Source organism: Alosa pseudoharengus, unplaced genomic scaffold (assembly GCF_046254945.1).
Source record: "Alosa pseudoharengus isolate Yale_2024_CS ecotype anadromous, Long Island Sound unplaced genomic scaffold, YU_APseudo_1.1 YU_APseudo_1.1_scf_20, whole genome shotgun sequence".
In the NCBI taxonomy this organism is placed as follows: Eukaryota; Metazoa; Chordata; class Actinopteri; order Clupeiformes; family Clupeidae; genus Alosa; species Alosa pseudoharengus.
Window position 1 is genome coordinate 18187891 of NW_027468664.1, and position 16587 is coordinate 18204477.

The 16587-nt window shown below is 43.3% G+C and overlaps 1 protein-coding gene across 1 annotated transcript in view; it reads right to left on the minus strand.

Moving 5' to 3' along the window:
- Positions 1-16064, minus strand: part of ptprb (protein tyrosine phosphatase receptor type b) — a 52099-nt gene extending 36035 nt beyond the window's left edge. Inside the window, exons 1-13 of the mRNA XM_076296771.1 lie at positions 15456-16064; positions 14991-15276; positions 12305-12568; positions 10138-10404; positions 9479-9751; positions 8905-9171; positions 4970-5233; positions 3582-3845; positions 3166-3429; positions 2506-2769; positions 1656-1919; positions 1116-1385; positions 560-823 (exon numbers count right to left, since the gene is read on the minus strand). Coding sequence (XP_076152886.1) covers positions 560-823; positions 1116-1385; positions 1656-1919; positions 2506-2769; positions 3166-3429; positions 3582-3845; positions 4970-5233; positions 8905-9171; positions 9479-9751; positions 10138-10404; positions 12305-12568; positions 14991-15276; positions 15456-15509 — 3265 coding nt within the window. The 5' untranslated portion in view covers positions 15510-16064. The remainder of the gene's footprint in view (positions 1-559; positions 824-1115; positions 1386-1655; positions 1920-2505; positions 2770-3165; positions 3430-3581; positions 3846-4969; positions 5234-8904; positions 9172-9478; positions 9752-10137; positions 10405-12304; positions 12569-14990; positions 15277-15455) is intronic.
- Positions 16065-16587: the final 523 nt, after the last annotated feature.

Sequence of the window (16587 nt, forward strand, 5' to 3'; positions counted from 1 at the left end):
CTACTTCCTAATATCGTAACACATATGCTTACAATGTTTGCAGGTATATGTATACAGTGTTCTGTAATCTGATTCTGCAATGCTTTACCAAGTCACTATACAGTAGAGCTATTGCAGCTAATGGCTAGCTACTTTAGCAACACTGTGTGTCACTAATAGGTCTATTGCAGCTAATAGCTAACTACTTTAGCAACACTGCGTGTCACTATAGAGCTATTGCAGCTAATAGCTAGCTACTATACTCTGGACTTGTAACCGGAGGGTTGCCGGTTCGAGCCCCGACCAGTGGACCACGGCTGAAGTGCCCTTGAGCAAGGCACCTAACCCCTCACTGCTCCCCGAGCGCCGCCATTGTAGCAGGCAGCTCACTGCGCCGGGATTAGTGTGTGCTTCACCTCACTGTGTGTTCACTGTGTGCTGTTTGTGTTTCACTAATTCACCGATTGGGTTAAATGCAGAGACCAAATTTCCCTCACGGGATCAAAAAAGTATATATACTTATACTTATACTTGCTACTTTAGTACACTCCCTGTGGTGGCCCCGGTGGCAGCAGCTTACCGGTGCGCGCCCAGATGGACGAGTCGTTGGTCATGTCCCGGCTGTGGCTCAGCACCACGATCTTGTAGAGCGTGCCAGGCTGCAGGTCGCGGAAGGTGCAGCTGCGGGCGCCGGGCCCCACCTTGCTGTGGTGCTGCATTGTGTCGTCCTGCCGGTAGAGGTAGAGGCCGTAGCTGTCTACGTGGCCCTCGGAGCCGCTCCAGCGGAAGCTCAGCTCGCTGGTGGTGTTGGTCCGCACGGCCAGGCCGTTTACCGCAGCCGGACCTGGGGAGGAAGGCATAGAGTTATAAAGCTTTCCATGATCCGATCCATTAGTGCTTGTGTGTCTGTGTGTGTGTGTGTGTGTGTGTGTGTGTGTGTGTTTGTGTGTGTGTCTATGTGTGTGTGTGTGTGTGTGTGTGCTTGTGTGTGTTTGTGTGTCTATGTGTGTGTGTGTTTGTGTGTGTGTGTGTCTATGTGTGTGTGTGTGTGTGTGTGTGTGTGTGTGTCTATGTGTGTGTGTGTGTGTGTGTGTCTATGTACTGTATGTGTGTGTGCGAGCGTGCATGCGTCTTACGTGTCTGTCCCTCAGCGCTGGCGTCAGGGCTGCGTGTGCCCCCACTGAGCGTCTGCAGACGCACTCGGTACCAGCAGCCAGGCGTCAGACCCTGCACCAGGTGGCGAGAAGCGGCGGTGGGCAGCGTGGCGTTGGTCACCACGCCGTTGTTGTCGTCCAGCAGCTGCAGGACGTAGCCGTCGTACACGCCCGTCGGGTGCTCCCACGTCACCGTCAGGCTGTGGGTGGTGTGTTCTGTGTCCGCTTGCAGGGCAGTCACCGCAGATGGGACTGTAAGACAAACAAATATGTTATATATACTTACATGCATGCATGCATACATACATACATACATACATACATACATACATATACATGCACACATGCAAAAATACAAGAGTTCAGCTCGAAATGGCATCATGTTTCTGCACAGAAACGTGCAGAAAGTTTGGACATTCCAATAGAAAACAAAGCAATCAAACTGATTTTGTCAATTGCATTGCATTCAGTCTGTTCTTTCTCTCCACTTCTCTCTCTCTCTCTCCCTCCCTCCTCACTCACCTGTCCGGCCGCTGCTGGTCCAATCATTGACCAGCGCTCCGCTCACAGACTGCACCGTGATGTTGTACAGCTGGCCAGGAAGAAGGTTCTGGAACTCTGTCTCCGTCACCTGCTTGGGCAGCTCGCGGCTGGCCTGCACCTGACCCCCCAGCGTCAGGGCGATGGCATACGAGTCCACGTCCCCCTCCCCAGGGGTCCAGGCGGCCCTCAGTGACCCGCTGTGGCTCCCAGGCATCACCTGGAGGCTTCTCACCTGGCTAGGCACTGGGGTCAAATGAAAGGAAACGGGGGGAGAGATGGATGAGTGCCACATCTCAACTCGTAGAGGATACTGATGATAGATACTCTCTTCTGGTCACTTTAAGTGCTCGAAGCACATTTAAGTCTAAATTTTAACTGTAACGGTGAATTAAAATTTTTTTTTTTATATATTTATAAAATGCTTAGTCAGTTAGGATTTGAGCCACTAGACAACATCCACATAGAGGATCACTCACAGAAGTCACGCAGTGTAGTGATTAGACCACTATGTGACCTCTGTGAACTGTGCTGTGGTGATATTTCAGGCATAAATTGTTCATTTGTTCATTGTATATGTTCAGGAAAACTTCCAGTCAAATCAAATAAAATTAAATAACCAGATCAATGACATAACATTCTGTCTCCAATGTCAGGTGTTGTCTCTGCCTCTTAACTATTTCCGCTCACAGTCACACACACACACACACACACACACACAAACACACAGACATACAATCACACACACACACGCACACACACACACACGCACACACACACACACACACACACACACAAACACACACACACACACAGATACACACACACACACCTGTGCGTCCCTGAATTCGTTGAGGCCGCTGGAAGTCACCGCTGAACGTCGACACCACAATCTTATAGAGGCGCCCTGGGGTGAGCGTTAAGAATCGGTGCTCATGCGCGTCGCTGCCCAGCTTATCGGGAGGGAACACCTGGGTGTCGTTGAAGAGCAGCTGCACCTCGTAGTGATCCACGTCCCCCAGTGCCCGAGACCAGGTGACCCACAACACCCCACTGCTGCTTCCAGCCAGGGCGAGTGACTGCACTGCCGCAGGCACTGCGTGTACACGAAACACACACACACACACACACACACACACACACACACACACACACACACACATGCGATGGGGTTTATATTTGCTGTTATGGTCAACACAATAGAGAAATAATGTTGTCTGCATCATTTCACATTAGGGTAATTCATATCTACAGTGATGATATCTGTGAGACAGCCCATACAAAAAAGGGATACTTCTGGCATCAATAGCCTACTGCACTCAGAGCTGGCTTTATTGTTAAACTAATCTTGATGTCAAATTGATTGTGTGAAAAAATATCATTACCACATGTAATTTCCACTTTTTACCACTAGATGGCAAATTGACAAGAACAAGTTTTTCACCGTTTTAATGACTCCTTGTCTATTATCAGAGAGACATTTTTGACTCACATGTTCTTCCGTCGGTGGATACACTGGTCTCATAGTCTCCGCTCCAAGTAGACACGGTGACTGTGTACAGGCGCCCTGAGACCAGGGAGTCGAAGCTGCACTCGTTCTGGGAGCGGTCCAGTTTCTTTTTCTGTTTGACCGTGTTGTTGTACTTGATGACCACCTCGTAGCTATCGAAATCTCCAGCAGCATGGGACCAGTAAACCTTCAGGAAGTTGTCGCGAGCTGAGTGGGTGACTGTTGGTTTCTGAACGCTTGAAGGCTCTGTGTAGGAAATTAATTGTCCGATCAGTATCTGATTGTTAAGCTCTACAGTATATAATATAATATAATATAATATAATATAATATCTTAATATGCATATCTCCAAAAGTCCACGTGCAATTACTATCTTCTGTCCCCCTCCCGAAACTCACGTGTGCGATGTTTAACGATGGTGACTTTTTCGAAGCTGCCACTGCGCGTTGCGATGGAGATGGTGTACAGTCTACCTGACACCAAGGAGTTGAAGACGCACTCGTGGCTGCTCTTGGACAGCACCTGGCTGTGCACGGTCGTGTCGCCGTATTTCAGCAGGACCTGGTAGTTATCAATCTCTCCCTGTGCCGGTTTCCATGAAACGCTAAGGAAGTCAGGCCGACCGTTATTGCTTACGGTGGCCTCGCTAACAGCAGCGGGTACTAAGGGGAAATCAAGAATAAGAGGCAGAGAAAAAAACCATAGGCGGGGGTGAGAAAGAGTAGGAAATCAACATTCGCATGTGTCTTGTTTCTCTCTCTCCCTGGGGGCCCCTTGGTCCCCAGCATAGGCCTAAGCTCAGCTGTGAGCTCAATAAAAGCCACAGGGCAACAGGTGACAAGATAAGAATCCAACTCAGAGAAGATAAGCTTATTCAAGTTTTCTTTCATGATATTTAAATGCAGGTCGGATAAAAAAAAAATATATATATCATGGTAATAAGACAGGACATTCAGTATTCCCTTGGAGAATCTGCTGCTGTGAAACTGATGATTGATGTTCTTTATACCCCCAGTTGGACAAAAGATTCACTGAAATCCTTGTGCTTGTCCCATTGTTTGGACTAGCACTGCAGAGTTAATCAAGAGTTGGAAGCGCTCTGCCAAAAATAGCCTCACTTTTCCATGGGAAAACAAATGGAGTCCGGACAGGAAGACTTTGATAGAGTCCCTGACGTTTGGTGTTGTCCATACAGCGCTTCCTGAAAATTCCGCAGATTCCCATGGCATAGGAACACAACATTGTTTTCTGCCGATCTTATCTGCAAATTAATTTCTGGGACAATAGGTGGACCTGCATTTTTCTTAAGGTTTTTGTAAGGACAGACACGTAAACATGCACAAACTACTTATGGACCCTCTGTCTTAAATCATGAGATTGTTCCCATAGAATCTTTTGTTTATAAATAGTCCCATACACAATTATTGTCCCTATCTAACCTGGGCCTGAAACCATCAACAATAATTCACACTGTCCAAAAATATATAGCACTATTCTTGTAGGTCTTAAATGTAAGAAGTAGAGTATGTAAACACTGGTTAATGAAGCTACTGGATGAAGGCTCTTAACTTGTGTTTTTTTAAATAGAAATTTTGATACACCCACTATATCCTGTTATCAACATGATTAACCAAAATGTCTGAGAAAATCTATCTGTCTGTCTGTCTGTCTGCCTGCTTGCCTGCCTCTTTAAATTTCTCCATATTTCCCACTCCTCTCTGTTTGTGTAGGTGCATGGTTGCCTGGGTGCACTGCTGTGAGAGCAGTGAGATGCCTGCTGTGTTACCTGTGCGCCCCTCTGCCAGGACAGCTTTAGAGGCCAGGCCTCCGCTAAGGGTGAGGACCTGCAGCCTGTAGGGGGCGCCGGGGGTCAGGCCCCGGAGCCATTGGGAGGTGGCGTTGGCCGGCACGCTCTCGTTCAGGACCAGCTGGACGCCGTGGGACAGCAGCAGTCGGTACGAGTCCAGGTCCCCCGGCGTCGGGATCCAGGTGGCCTGCAGGGAGTCGGCTGTTCTGTTCCTGATGTTCAGTTGACGCACCTCGAAAGGGGCTGAGATTACATGAACACACACACATGAGTTTATGCACAACGCAAACACATGTGTCGTGTTGATTTAATAGAACGTCTATAGCAATAAACAAGCAATGTGCCCAGACCACCGCATATACTTCTTTTGCATTAATTCTCCCTGAAGCAGAAATACAAACATATACACATACAAATCAACTCGCACTTATACGGACGAGTATGAGGGCCACATGAAGAGAAAATAATTTTGAAAATTCCGTGAAAAAAATCTCAGAATTCAGAGTCAGAAATTTTGAGTTTTATCTTGAGTATTTTTTTCTTAGAAATTATGTCTGACTTTGTTTCTCGCAAATTTGTGACTCGGAATTTTCAAAAATATTTTCTCTTCATGTGGCCCTAATACTCTTTCGTACACTTACCCTCCTCACACACACATTCAGACAAATACTGTATATGAACGCATAACATACATACAGTAGTATGTTTACAGTAAACACAGAAATCTGGCCATTTTAATTTTCAGAATATAATCATTCTCTTGCTTGAAGCATGCCGCATTAAATCAGTTTGTTTTATTCTATTATTTTATTATTAGTTATACAACCCCAAATCAGAAAAAGTTGGGATGTGTAAAATGTGAATAAAAACAGAATGTAATAATCTGCAAATCTCCTAAACTCATATTTAGTAGCAAAAAGGACAACATATCAAATGTTGAAAATTACCAATTTGACTATTTCATGGAAAATAGATGTTAATTTTGAATTTGATACCAGCAACATGTTTCAAAAAAAGTTAGGACGGGCATAACAAAATGCTGGAAAAGTTGTGTAATGATAAAGAAAATGAAAGGAGGAATGTTTCACAACTAATTAGGGTAACTGGCAACATGATTGGGTATGAAAAAGAGCATCCCAGAGAGGCAGGGTCTCTTAGAAATAAAGATGTAGGGGTATTCATCGCTCTGTGCAAACCTGTGTGCACAAATGAAGCAATGTCATTTTAATGCTTCTTAACATGAAATTGTGAAGTATTTGGGGAGTTCATCATCTACAGGACATAATATAATTAAAACATTCAGAGAATCCAGAGAAATCTTTGCAAACAAGGGCTGAAAATAAATATTTGATGGCTGTGGTCTTTTGGACCTCAGATGGCACAGCATGAAAACAAGACCTGTTTCTGTAAAGAAAATCATTGTATGGGCTCAGGAAAACCTCTGATAACCATTGTCTATGTACACAGTTTGATACTCAATTCAAAAGTTTTAAACTATACAACAGCCAAAATTGTATTGAGACATGATACAGAAAATACCACTATCTTATCTGGGCCTAAGCTTGTTTAAAATCGACTGAGATAATGTGGAAAAAAGTCCTGTGGTTAGACCAATCAATTTCTTTTTGGAAATCATGGACTCATCTGGGCTAAAGAGGAGAGAACCTATCCAACTTGTTTTGGTGCTCAGTTCGAAACCCAACATCTATGATGGTGTGGAGGTGCATTAGTGCCTACAGCATGGGTATCTTGCACATCTGGCAAAGCACAATCAATTCTGAATGATGTATACATGTTTTGAGCAAGATATACTGCTATCCAGGCAATGTCTTTTTCAGAGAAGACCTTGAATTTCAGGAAAACAATGCCAAAATGACTTGCACATATTTAAACAGCATTTCTCCATAGAGAAAGAGTCCAGATGCTAAAATGGCCTGTCCAAGAAAACATGTCAAAGAATACCCCATATTGTTGAGAAACTGGAATCCTATCGGCAGTAATGGGACAACATTTCATTCTCAAAACTCTAGCAACTGGTCTCCTCAGTTCCTAAACATTTACAAAATTTTGTTAAATGAAGAGGTGAAGCTGCACAGTTGTAAACATGCTCCCGTCCCAACTTTTTTTGAAACATGTTGCTGGTATCAAATTCAAAATGAGCATATATTTTCCATGAAATAGTCTATGACCTTCTTACTGCTAAATATGGATTTATAAGATGTGTAGGTAACACTTTATAATAACTACACACAATTCATCATGTATTAAGCCTTTGTTACTTATTAGTTAATGGTTTGTTCATCATTAGTAATTTCTTGTTCATTCATAATTCATCATCAGTAAAGCATTTGTTCACACAATTATACATGGTTTGTTCATAGTAAATAAGCCTATCCAAAAAATATGTTTGTAAGTACATGATTTATACTTACAGTAATAAGTAATGAAACAACCACTTATAATGAAATCATTTTCTTATTATAAACCAGTTGCAAACTATTACAAAATGCTTTGTTCATTTGTAAAGCATTGTTCCTATGTTAATTCTCATAAATAAAGTATTTGTAGACACAGTTATAAATGGTTTGTTCATAGTAAATAAGCCTATATCTAAAATATGTTTATGAATTATTGTTAATACTTAATAAATTATGCAATATACACATGCACTAATGATTAGTTAGGGTGAGGATACATATTTTATAAAGCACTTCCTAATACTATAATTCATGATTAACTCAGGGGTTACAAGTGGTTAGTTAATGATATTTTGTGAGCTTATCTAAAGTGAGGACTTTCTATGCCTTGCAACACATTTTCAAATGAGTTGTAAAGATTACATTCACATTCATTCATTTAGCAGACAAGAGACGTACACATGTCAATTAAATTGAAGGCCATTGACATAACAGTGAAAGCCGGGAATTGAACCCCCAACTTTCCAGGCTATTGCATGCTAGTCCAGCTCCTTATCCACTACGCTACCTTGGCCCAGATAGAAAGCCCTACAACTATGCAAGAGTTTCTGTTTTCTTCTACTAAACACTGTTATTAAACATCTGTAAACTATTATTAAATGCTGTATTCTTCATTTGTAAAGCATTATTCCTACATTAATTCTCATCTGTAAATCATGTTTACACACAGTTAAAAATGGTTTGTTCATAGTAAACACGCATATCTATATTATATTTTTGAATTGACTGTTGTAATACCACTGGGCAGAGGTAGTCTAGTGGATAGGGAGCCGGGTTAACATGCAGTAACCCATAAAGTTGGGGGTTCAAACCCCGCGTCCACCAATGTGGCCTTGCCCTTTAATTTCATTGACATGTGTAAGTCGCTTTGGGTGAAGTGTCGGCTAAATGAATAAATGCAGGTATAAACTTTATAACTCATTTGTAAATGTGTTGCAAGGCATAAAATGTCCTCACTTTAGATGAGCTCACAAAATATCATTAACTAACCATTTGTAACTCCTGAGTTAATTATTAATTATAGTATTAGGAAGTGGTTTATAAAATATGTATCCTCACCCTAACTAATCATTAGTGCATGTGTATGTAACAACTGTTAAATAATGGAAATATTACTTAAAAACATATTATTGCATCATTTATTAAGTATTAACAATAATGTATAAACATATTTAAGATATAGGCTTATTTACTATGAACAAACTATGTATAACTGTGTGAACAAATGCTTTACTGATGATAAATTAGAAATTACTAATGATGAACAAACCATTAACTAATAAGTAACAAAGACTTAATAAATGATGAATTGTGTGTAGTTATTATAAAGTGTTACCGATGTGTATATTATTACCTTTTGTTATTATGTGCATTTTACATTATGTCAAAACTTCTTCTGATTTGGGGTTGTATAGAAACTATTTTAAGCAGCCTTACCCGTTCTCCCGGTCACTGAGGCGGAGCTGCAAAAGGCCCCAGTTATGGTCAGCACGTTGATCTGGTACGCGCGTCCAGGGGTGAGCACATTGAAGGTGCACTCCCTCATATCTGCGTCCAACTCCCTGACCCCCAGGGTAGTATTGCCATGGAGCAGCTCCACCCTGTACTCGCTCCGAGGGGCAGAGCCAGGGGTGTGGCTCCACATGGCGCTTAGCGACGTCTCGTCCGCGTGACGGATGTGCAGGTCGGAGACAGGAGCAGGGGCTAAGATCAAGATCAAGATATCAAATAATCAACAACCTTTTAGGACACTTTAAAAACAAAACCCTCAAGAAAACATTGCTGGTTATTACAGTAATATACTTATACCATGCATATAACATCCATGAACAGATCTTGTACAATGTGTATTCTGTTTGAACACTGCTGCCTAGAAATATTGCATGTAATATGCCAGAAACAGTATTTTGCTGAAACAGTGTTATGTATTTGCAAGAAAATAACCCACATCCTAGGACGCACAAGTTCTCACAAGAGGATTTCTCAATAGGAAAGCTGTGCTGTCTCATACCTGCGCCTCCATCACAGTATTTGGCCGTGGCAAGTGTCCCGCTCTCCACGATGACCGCAGCCCTGTCCGCATCCCCAGGGCCCAGGCCCAGGTCCCCGAGGTCGAGCTCCGTCACCGTCTTCTTCAGCGTCAGGTTGGCCATCACCTCAGAGCCCTTCAGCAGCAGCAGCACGCGGTAGCGCTCCCACACGCCAGTAGGGGGCGACCATGTCAGCTTCAGACCGCTGCAGTCGGCCAGGCTCCTCAGAGTGAGCTCAGACACTCCGGCTGGGCCTGCAGCACACAGAGCACAGAGATGAGAGAGAGGGAAGACCAGAGGAAGGGATGTTCACATTCAGAACACGCAAATACCATTTCCTGTGTCTGTCATGGCCAAGTCATGGCCAAATTGTTACAGATTTGTTCTGAATATCATGCTGGATAAAGCTGGTTGCATCAGCAAATAAACATGCTGTGCCTTGGCTCAATTTCAGTTACTGTGATAGCTGAATTAATCATGATGCTTTGAGTTGATGAGCAAATATCTATTTGAGCATCAAACTAGCAACAAGCCCTCTCCGTTGGCAGTTTGACACAAACCAATCTCTGCACCTCTTTGGCATAACGTTAATTCATGTATTGCTTGAAATACCATCAGTATCACAGGCTGATGTTCTCACTTGTTTGTCCAGAGGCGCTGGTCCGGTTGGAGAACTCTCCGTTGGTGGTGGTGGACACGGAGAGGCTGTAGCTCTGACCGGGGGTGAGCTGCTGGAAGATGGCCTCGGTGGCGTTGGACGGGAGGTTCCTCTCCTGCAGGACAGACCCACCGGCCGAGAGGACGAGAAGGTAGCCGTCCACGTCCCCTGCCGGATGCCCCCACGATGCAGTCAGGCTGTCCTGGCTGGCCTCATCGTCCAGCTTCAGATTGGTGACCGCGGCAGGTACTATGTGTACGACAGAGAGAGAGAGAGGGAGAGAGCATGTAAGTGTATGAGAGAGAGAGAATATGTAGGTGTATGAGAGAGAGACAGAGAGAGCATGTAAGTGTAAGTGATGATACAGTGATTTTGAAAGTAAGAAAATAATTAACTTTTAATCAAATTGGACAACACTGTCTAAAACATATAGATAGATACAGAGTGACTATCTGTATCTATTCTGTATCTTTCTTTAGCTTCAAATGGGTACCGGGCTACCAGTATGTTTTCTTAGCTGTCAGACATTATTTAGTGAGTAGTGAGTTGTTAATACATAGTGAGCATTATGTTGTTACTAATGCCCAGCTTGGTCTGAGTTTAGTTAACAGTTATGCCTCTCTCATATCTTCACATCAACTGTTCCCACACACAGCTGAACGAGCATAAAGATGAGCGGAAAAGGGCCATCAGAGGAAGAGATGGAGGTGGAGGAGGTGAAATGGGAGTGAGTGGAACAAAAGGAAAGGTGTGTGTGTGTGTGTGTGTGTGTGTGTGTGTGTGTCTGCGTGTGTCTGCGCATGTCTGTGTCTGTGTCTGTGCGTGTCTTTGTGTGTGTGTGTGTGTGTGTGTGTGTGTGTGTGTGTGTGTGTGTGTGTGCGTGCGTGTGTGTATCTGTGTGTGTGTACTGTGTGTGTGCGTGTGTGTGTGTGTGTGTGTGTGTGCGTGTGTGTGTGCGTGTGCGTGTGCGTGTGTGTGTGCGTGTGCGTGTATGTGAGTGAATTTGAGTGAGAGGGCCTAGGTGGTGACATAACAGTGGAGGATGAGGAGTCCTTTGTGAGCCTGGTGGCAACAGGAAAAATACACACAGGCAGGGCGGTGGTAAGCCAACTCAAAATATAGTGGAACATTCAAAACACACAGACACAGCATGCACATGCATACACTCACACACACAGACACACACACACACACACACACACACACACACACACACACACACACATTTGACTATGTGTTGTCGTCGTTATAGTCAGGTTATAAGAAGGGAAGTGAATAAAAAAGCCATGAATTAAATTAATTAACTGTCTGAAAAAGGCAACCAAGCTCAGTGTCAATGACCTAAGAAAAGTCCACTTCATAGCATAAGGATGGATATTCTCACAAAAGGATAAATGCATGCAAATGCAATGCACACACACACACACACATATACATCCACACACACACACACACACACACACACACACATACATACACACATTCCACATTCACACAAAGAGCGCTGGGAAAGGATTGCATAAGGAAGTGCAACAGGTCCAGATAGATTTCTGACATTCTGATCACACTGGCCTTGATTGTCTTTTTCCCACACATTCAGCACTTTTGGCAGCACACACACACACACACACACACACACACACACACACACACACACATACACACACACACACACACACACACACACACACATTATCAACCTCATTCCCTGATATTCTATCTCTATGTACTTGTGCTTCCCATAGTTTAGTTCTCACAGCAAATGGAGCTGCTGAGTCCATGTTTTCATCCTATTTCAAGTGCCAGACAGGGTTCTCACTGTAGCCTAGTGCATCCCAAACACACGCACCCCTCTGGCGGAAAATGACCAACCTGGCAACCCCCACACTGCTTTTTGTGAGTGTTTTCTAGCCCAGAATTAATAAATATTGAGTGGCGCCCTCATGCATCTCAAGCTGTACACCATCATTTCATTTGAATTTGAATTTCCCCTGGGGATCAATAAAGTATCTATCTATCTATCTATCTATCTATCTATCTATCTATCTATCTATCATTTATAGTTTTATCAGTCTTTGGAAATGTACTCTGCCACAACCACAGTGATCTAGATACTCAATTATGTAAAACCGACTCATTCCCCCCCTACCTGTTTGAGTGACCATAAAGCGCAGCGCTCTTTGGCCCCCTGCCTCCGCCACCACTGTGACATTGTACCGGCGTCCAGGGACCAGTCTCCTGAAGCTGTAGGATGTTGCTGTGATCTCCAGAGTTTGATTCCAGGTGGTGTTTAGGCCCAGACTGTCGACGAGCAGTACCCGAATACCATCAACCCTGCCTGGGCCAGGCTGCCAGGAAACGTCTAGGCTTTCATAGGATCCAGAGACCTGGAGGGCCTCAACTGCAGACGGACCTGGAAGAGAGACAATGAGATCAGTCCGAGTAGGTATAGGGCCAATTAAACCCGTTAAAAATGCAGTCTGAAATTGTAATGAAAGTTTATATGGATATTTGAGTTAAACAGCCAACGATCACGGTCCTGAAGCAATGGATTGATTGGCTGGAATGGTTTATGGTTTGGTTTTGAGCACATACACTAAACTGAGAGTCACAGATTGCACCTTCAACTAGCACACTCACAATTTACGTTTCTTGGTGTTTTAAGCCCCCAACATTTTCTTCAAGGCAGCGCTGCCTGGAAGGAGCTAGGGTTAGGCATTGGCTAAGGATAGGGTTAGGGTTAGTATTAGATGCCTTTAAGTTGACGGTGACAGCACTGCCTGGAAGACGACGTTGGGGGCATAAAACACCATCGAGCCACATTTACGTTTACTGTGCTCTCCTCATGAGATTATTTTAAAAGTTTAAGGTGGTGACCACTAACCCCTGCCCTGACTGCCTGAATCAGGTCAGGCCTGTGGCCGTTACACAATGCCACAGCAGAGGTGTGGTGTGGCAGAGGCCTCGCCAAGTGTTTTTGCCTTGTGAACTCACGCCAGGGCGCCCAGAGCTCAGAGATGCTGAACCTGATAGGATTGTTCCCCCTTCTGCCTAAAGAGCAACACTCCCGCTGGGGTGGGGGGGGGTCCCGCTGGCCCCACCACCACCACCCCGAGGGGGCATTGTGGGAACGCCAGGTTTGGGATTAGGGGGAAGGGGGGACCTTTTTCGGGCCAGGGGGGCCACAGACTAGTCCAGCCCTGCCTCAGAATTGCCAGCCTTTTCTTTACGACTTCCTCCCTGGCGCCCCATTAAGGAGGGAACGGCCAAGGCTGCCTCTGCTTCGCTGCGGCGAACAATGGCCAATCTCTGGTCTACGGGCACTCCAAGTGTGTTTATGTCTGCTGTCAGTCAACTACTCTTCTCTTCACATCCAGGGACAGTGGTGTCGCCAGATTCATGGGCTGGTAGCTTTATTGTACAACACTCGGGCTGATTGACAGGTTCTGTACCTGTGGTTATATCTGATAAAGGCGTAGTTTTTCTCTTTCACTTTCGGATTCAGTAGTCCACCTATTTTAATTCTGTTGAGGAGAATGATGTGTAAATTAGTTAGCTTATAAGCTAGCCTAATTGATTACTAAGTTGATTGTTGTTGTTTTTTTCAATACCAATGCTTCACTTTCACTTCAACCATTTCGCTCATTACATTTCAAGTAGAATTATTTTTTTGTCAACAAAGCATTGAAAGATTCACACATGTTATTATGAAATAACTGGCTGCAAATAACTGAAATTATTAAAATAATCACATTCTTATCAATGTTTTGTATCTAAAGTACATCCATTAAGCCAGAGAATAGATAAAATACAGAATGAAGAGTACATGATTGTTTTTTATCAATGTGGCTATTATTAATCTCTCTCTTCAAAAGCCTGTCCATTGTACTCTACTGTTTTATAGTGAATTGAAAGTTCAGATAAGTGAGATTCTTTGTTTGGTTGCCTGAAATAGTGTTTGGTGTGACAGCATTTCTTTTGACCAACGGAAAACCACATCAGAGAAGGCCAGAGGTGTAGGTAAAGAGAGCAGGTTGCGTGCTGTGAAGGTCAAGGGCTTTTTATCTGTCCTTTCCACAAGAGAAACACACACACACACACATTCACACACACACACAGCAGACACACACACATGGACTCCCCCCATCCGTTAGAACAAAGAAACAATGGAGGCAGGAAAGGGCTGGGGAGCGGACAAGCCAGTCTGGAAATACACACTTAGGGTCAGACTTCTGTTCTGGGCGCCTGCCAAGAATGCACACAGAAGGTACACTCTCTGACACTTCACTACACATACACACACACAAACACACACACATACATACTGCACACTGCAAGCACACACTGCCTTGTAATCTCATTGTCTAACTGCTTGACTATTTGAAATATTTCTGAAATGAAACTGGAATTTTCATACAGTGAGAAATTTAAATTATGTCGTAACATACAATAATTCAATCAGCAATTAGACAACCTCCAACCTATATCACACCAGCAAAACTGACAAATCAGATATACAGACAAATTTCATCTTATCAATAACAACTATTCATCTAGATTTACAATAGCAATTTAATTGCATAATAAAAAGGCAGTGATTCCCACTGCTATCGCTCACATTTAACAGGTGTGCAAATGTCCAAAAAAATGCAAGACATCAACACCTTGACACTATTCTGCAAGAATACATGATTTAGTACAACTATAAGCATTTGTGTGTACAGTATGGATAGCTGATCAATAGATGTGTAAAAATATGCAATAATTAAATAGAGCATATACACCGCATATTTCAAAAGAGAAAATGAAATGAAAGAACAGAACCTGTCACTTACATGTGGTAAAGGACACATTTGCTTGTGCTCGATCTGTCTTGGATTCTATTCTCAGATGATAAGCGGTCCCGGGCTCTAAACTTTGAAGCTCGCACTGGTACTCATCTTCAGATCCCGGACTTTTATGACAATCTGTTACTTTTGGGTCACCACTGGTGTTTCTGTTTGTCACTCCAAATGCACACTCTTTGCCCGTCGTGGTGAACTTAATCACAATGGAATCTACGTTGGTGATGGCATCGGGGTGGTTGATGTCACATCCCTGTGTGTCATCTACAGGTGCACACTGAAAAAGAATAGTCGGGGCTTTGTGATCAGGAAACACTTTCACTCTAAAAATTGTACCTCCAGACATCAAGTATCAATTAAAAAAAAATAACCATGTTTTCTCTAAGTGTTTTTAACCAGACAACATGTCAATATGGCATTGATACATCGGATAACAATTCAAACTTCATAACTTACCCAGACTCCAGATGTAAGTATAATCATGAAAGCAAAGATTTTACTCCTCTGCATCGTAACGGGCAATTAACTTAGTACTTCTGTTTATAAAAGAGATCCACTCCAGCAAGACACTTAAAACCATACTCCCACGGCACAGATGAATGCTGAACAGGCTCCCCATGCGTTGGATGACAGAAAAGTTGCTTTCAACTTCAAAACAGGCCTCAAAATGTGCATTTACTGAAGGGCAAAAAACTGCCAAAATTTGAAACCAAAACTTTGAGGCAAAAATTTTCGAATGAACAGATTGAACTGCCTTATCAGTATCCTTTGCTCTAATCCTGCAAAAAAAGATGCTGAGGTCCTCTGTGCATTTTTCCTGTAGTCACTGACGTTCACGTTGGGCCTTTGTCTCAAAGCCTGACCCAGAGCACAACAAAGTAAGCAAGACTGTGGTTCCGATCGATTCTCTGAAGAGTTTCCTCTGAAGTTATATTCTTTTTCATTTAGATGTTGTATATCCAAATAATCGATGTGCTAGTCTCTTGCCTTCGGTGGTAGAACTCATTCCACTTTCCCAACAGAAAGACCATCCTAACTGCTTTTAGACTGCCCACCCCTCTTTCCTTCCTGCTCTCTGCCTTTCTCTATCACTCTCTCTCTATCACTCTCTCTCTCTCTCTCTTTATCTCCCCTTTTATCTCAATTTTCTATTCTCACAAAAAAGCGGTAGTGAATTGAAACTCAAAAGGGGTTTAAAATGAGTTGAGTAAATATTAATCACCGTAAAATCATTGTGTACAGTGTGTCTGATGTGTTATGTCATCATAGATGTCTGTGTTCTGAGTCACCCCCCCCCCCCCCCCCCCATGAAATGTCTCTGGTGTGGCGTGTCTGGCTTGTGAGGTAATGTTTAAAAAACGGAGTGGCAGAGTGACAATGAGACAGGATGTGCATAAATGGAGGGAAGAAATGCCCCAAACATCTCAATCTGTCACTCAGGCCTCTTGTTTGTTTTTGGGGTTTGTTTGTTTTTTTGTTGCATGTGTTTGTGCATGAACATTGATTCTAATGTGTGCAGAAAAGGATTTGGGAATCACGTTTTTAAAAAGCTTTCAAAGTGCTTTGAAGATCATGATCATGATTAGTT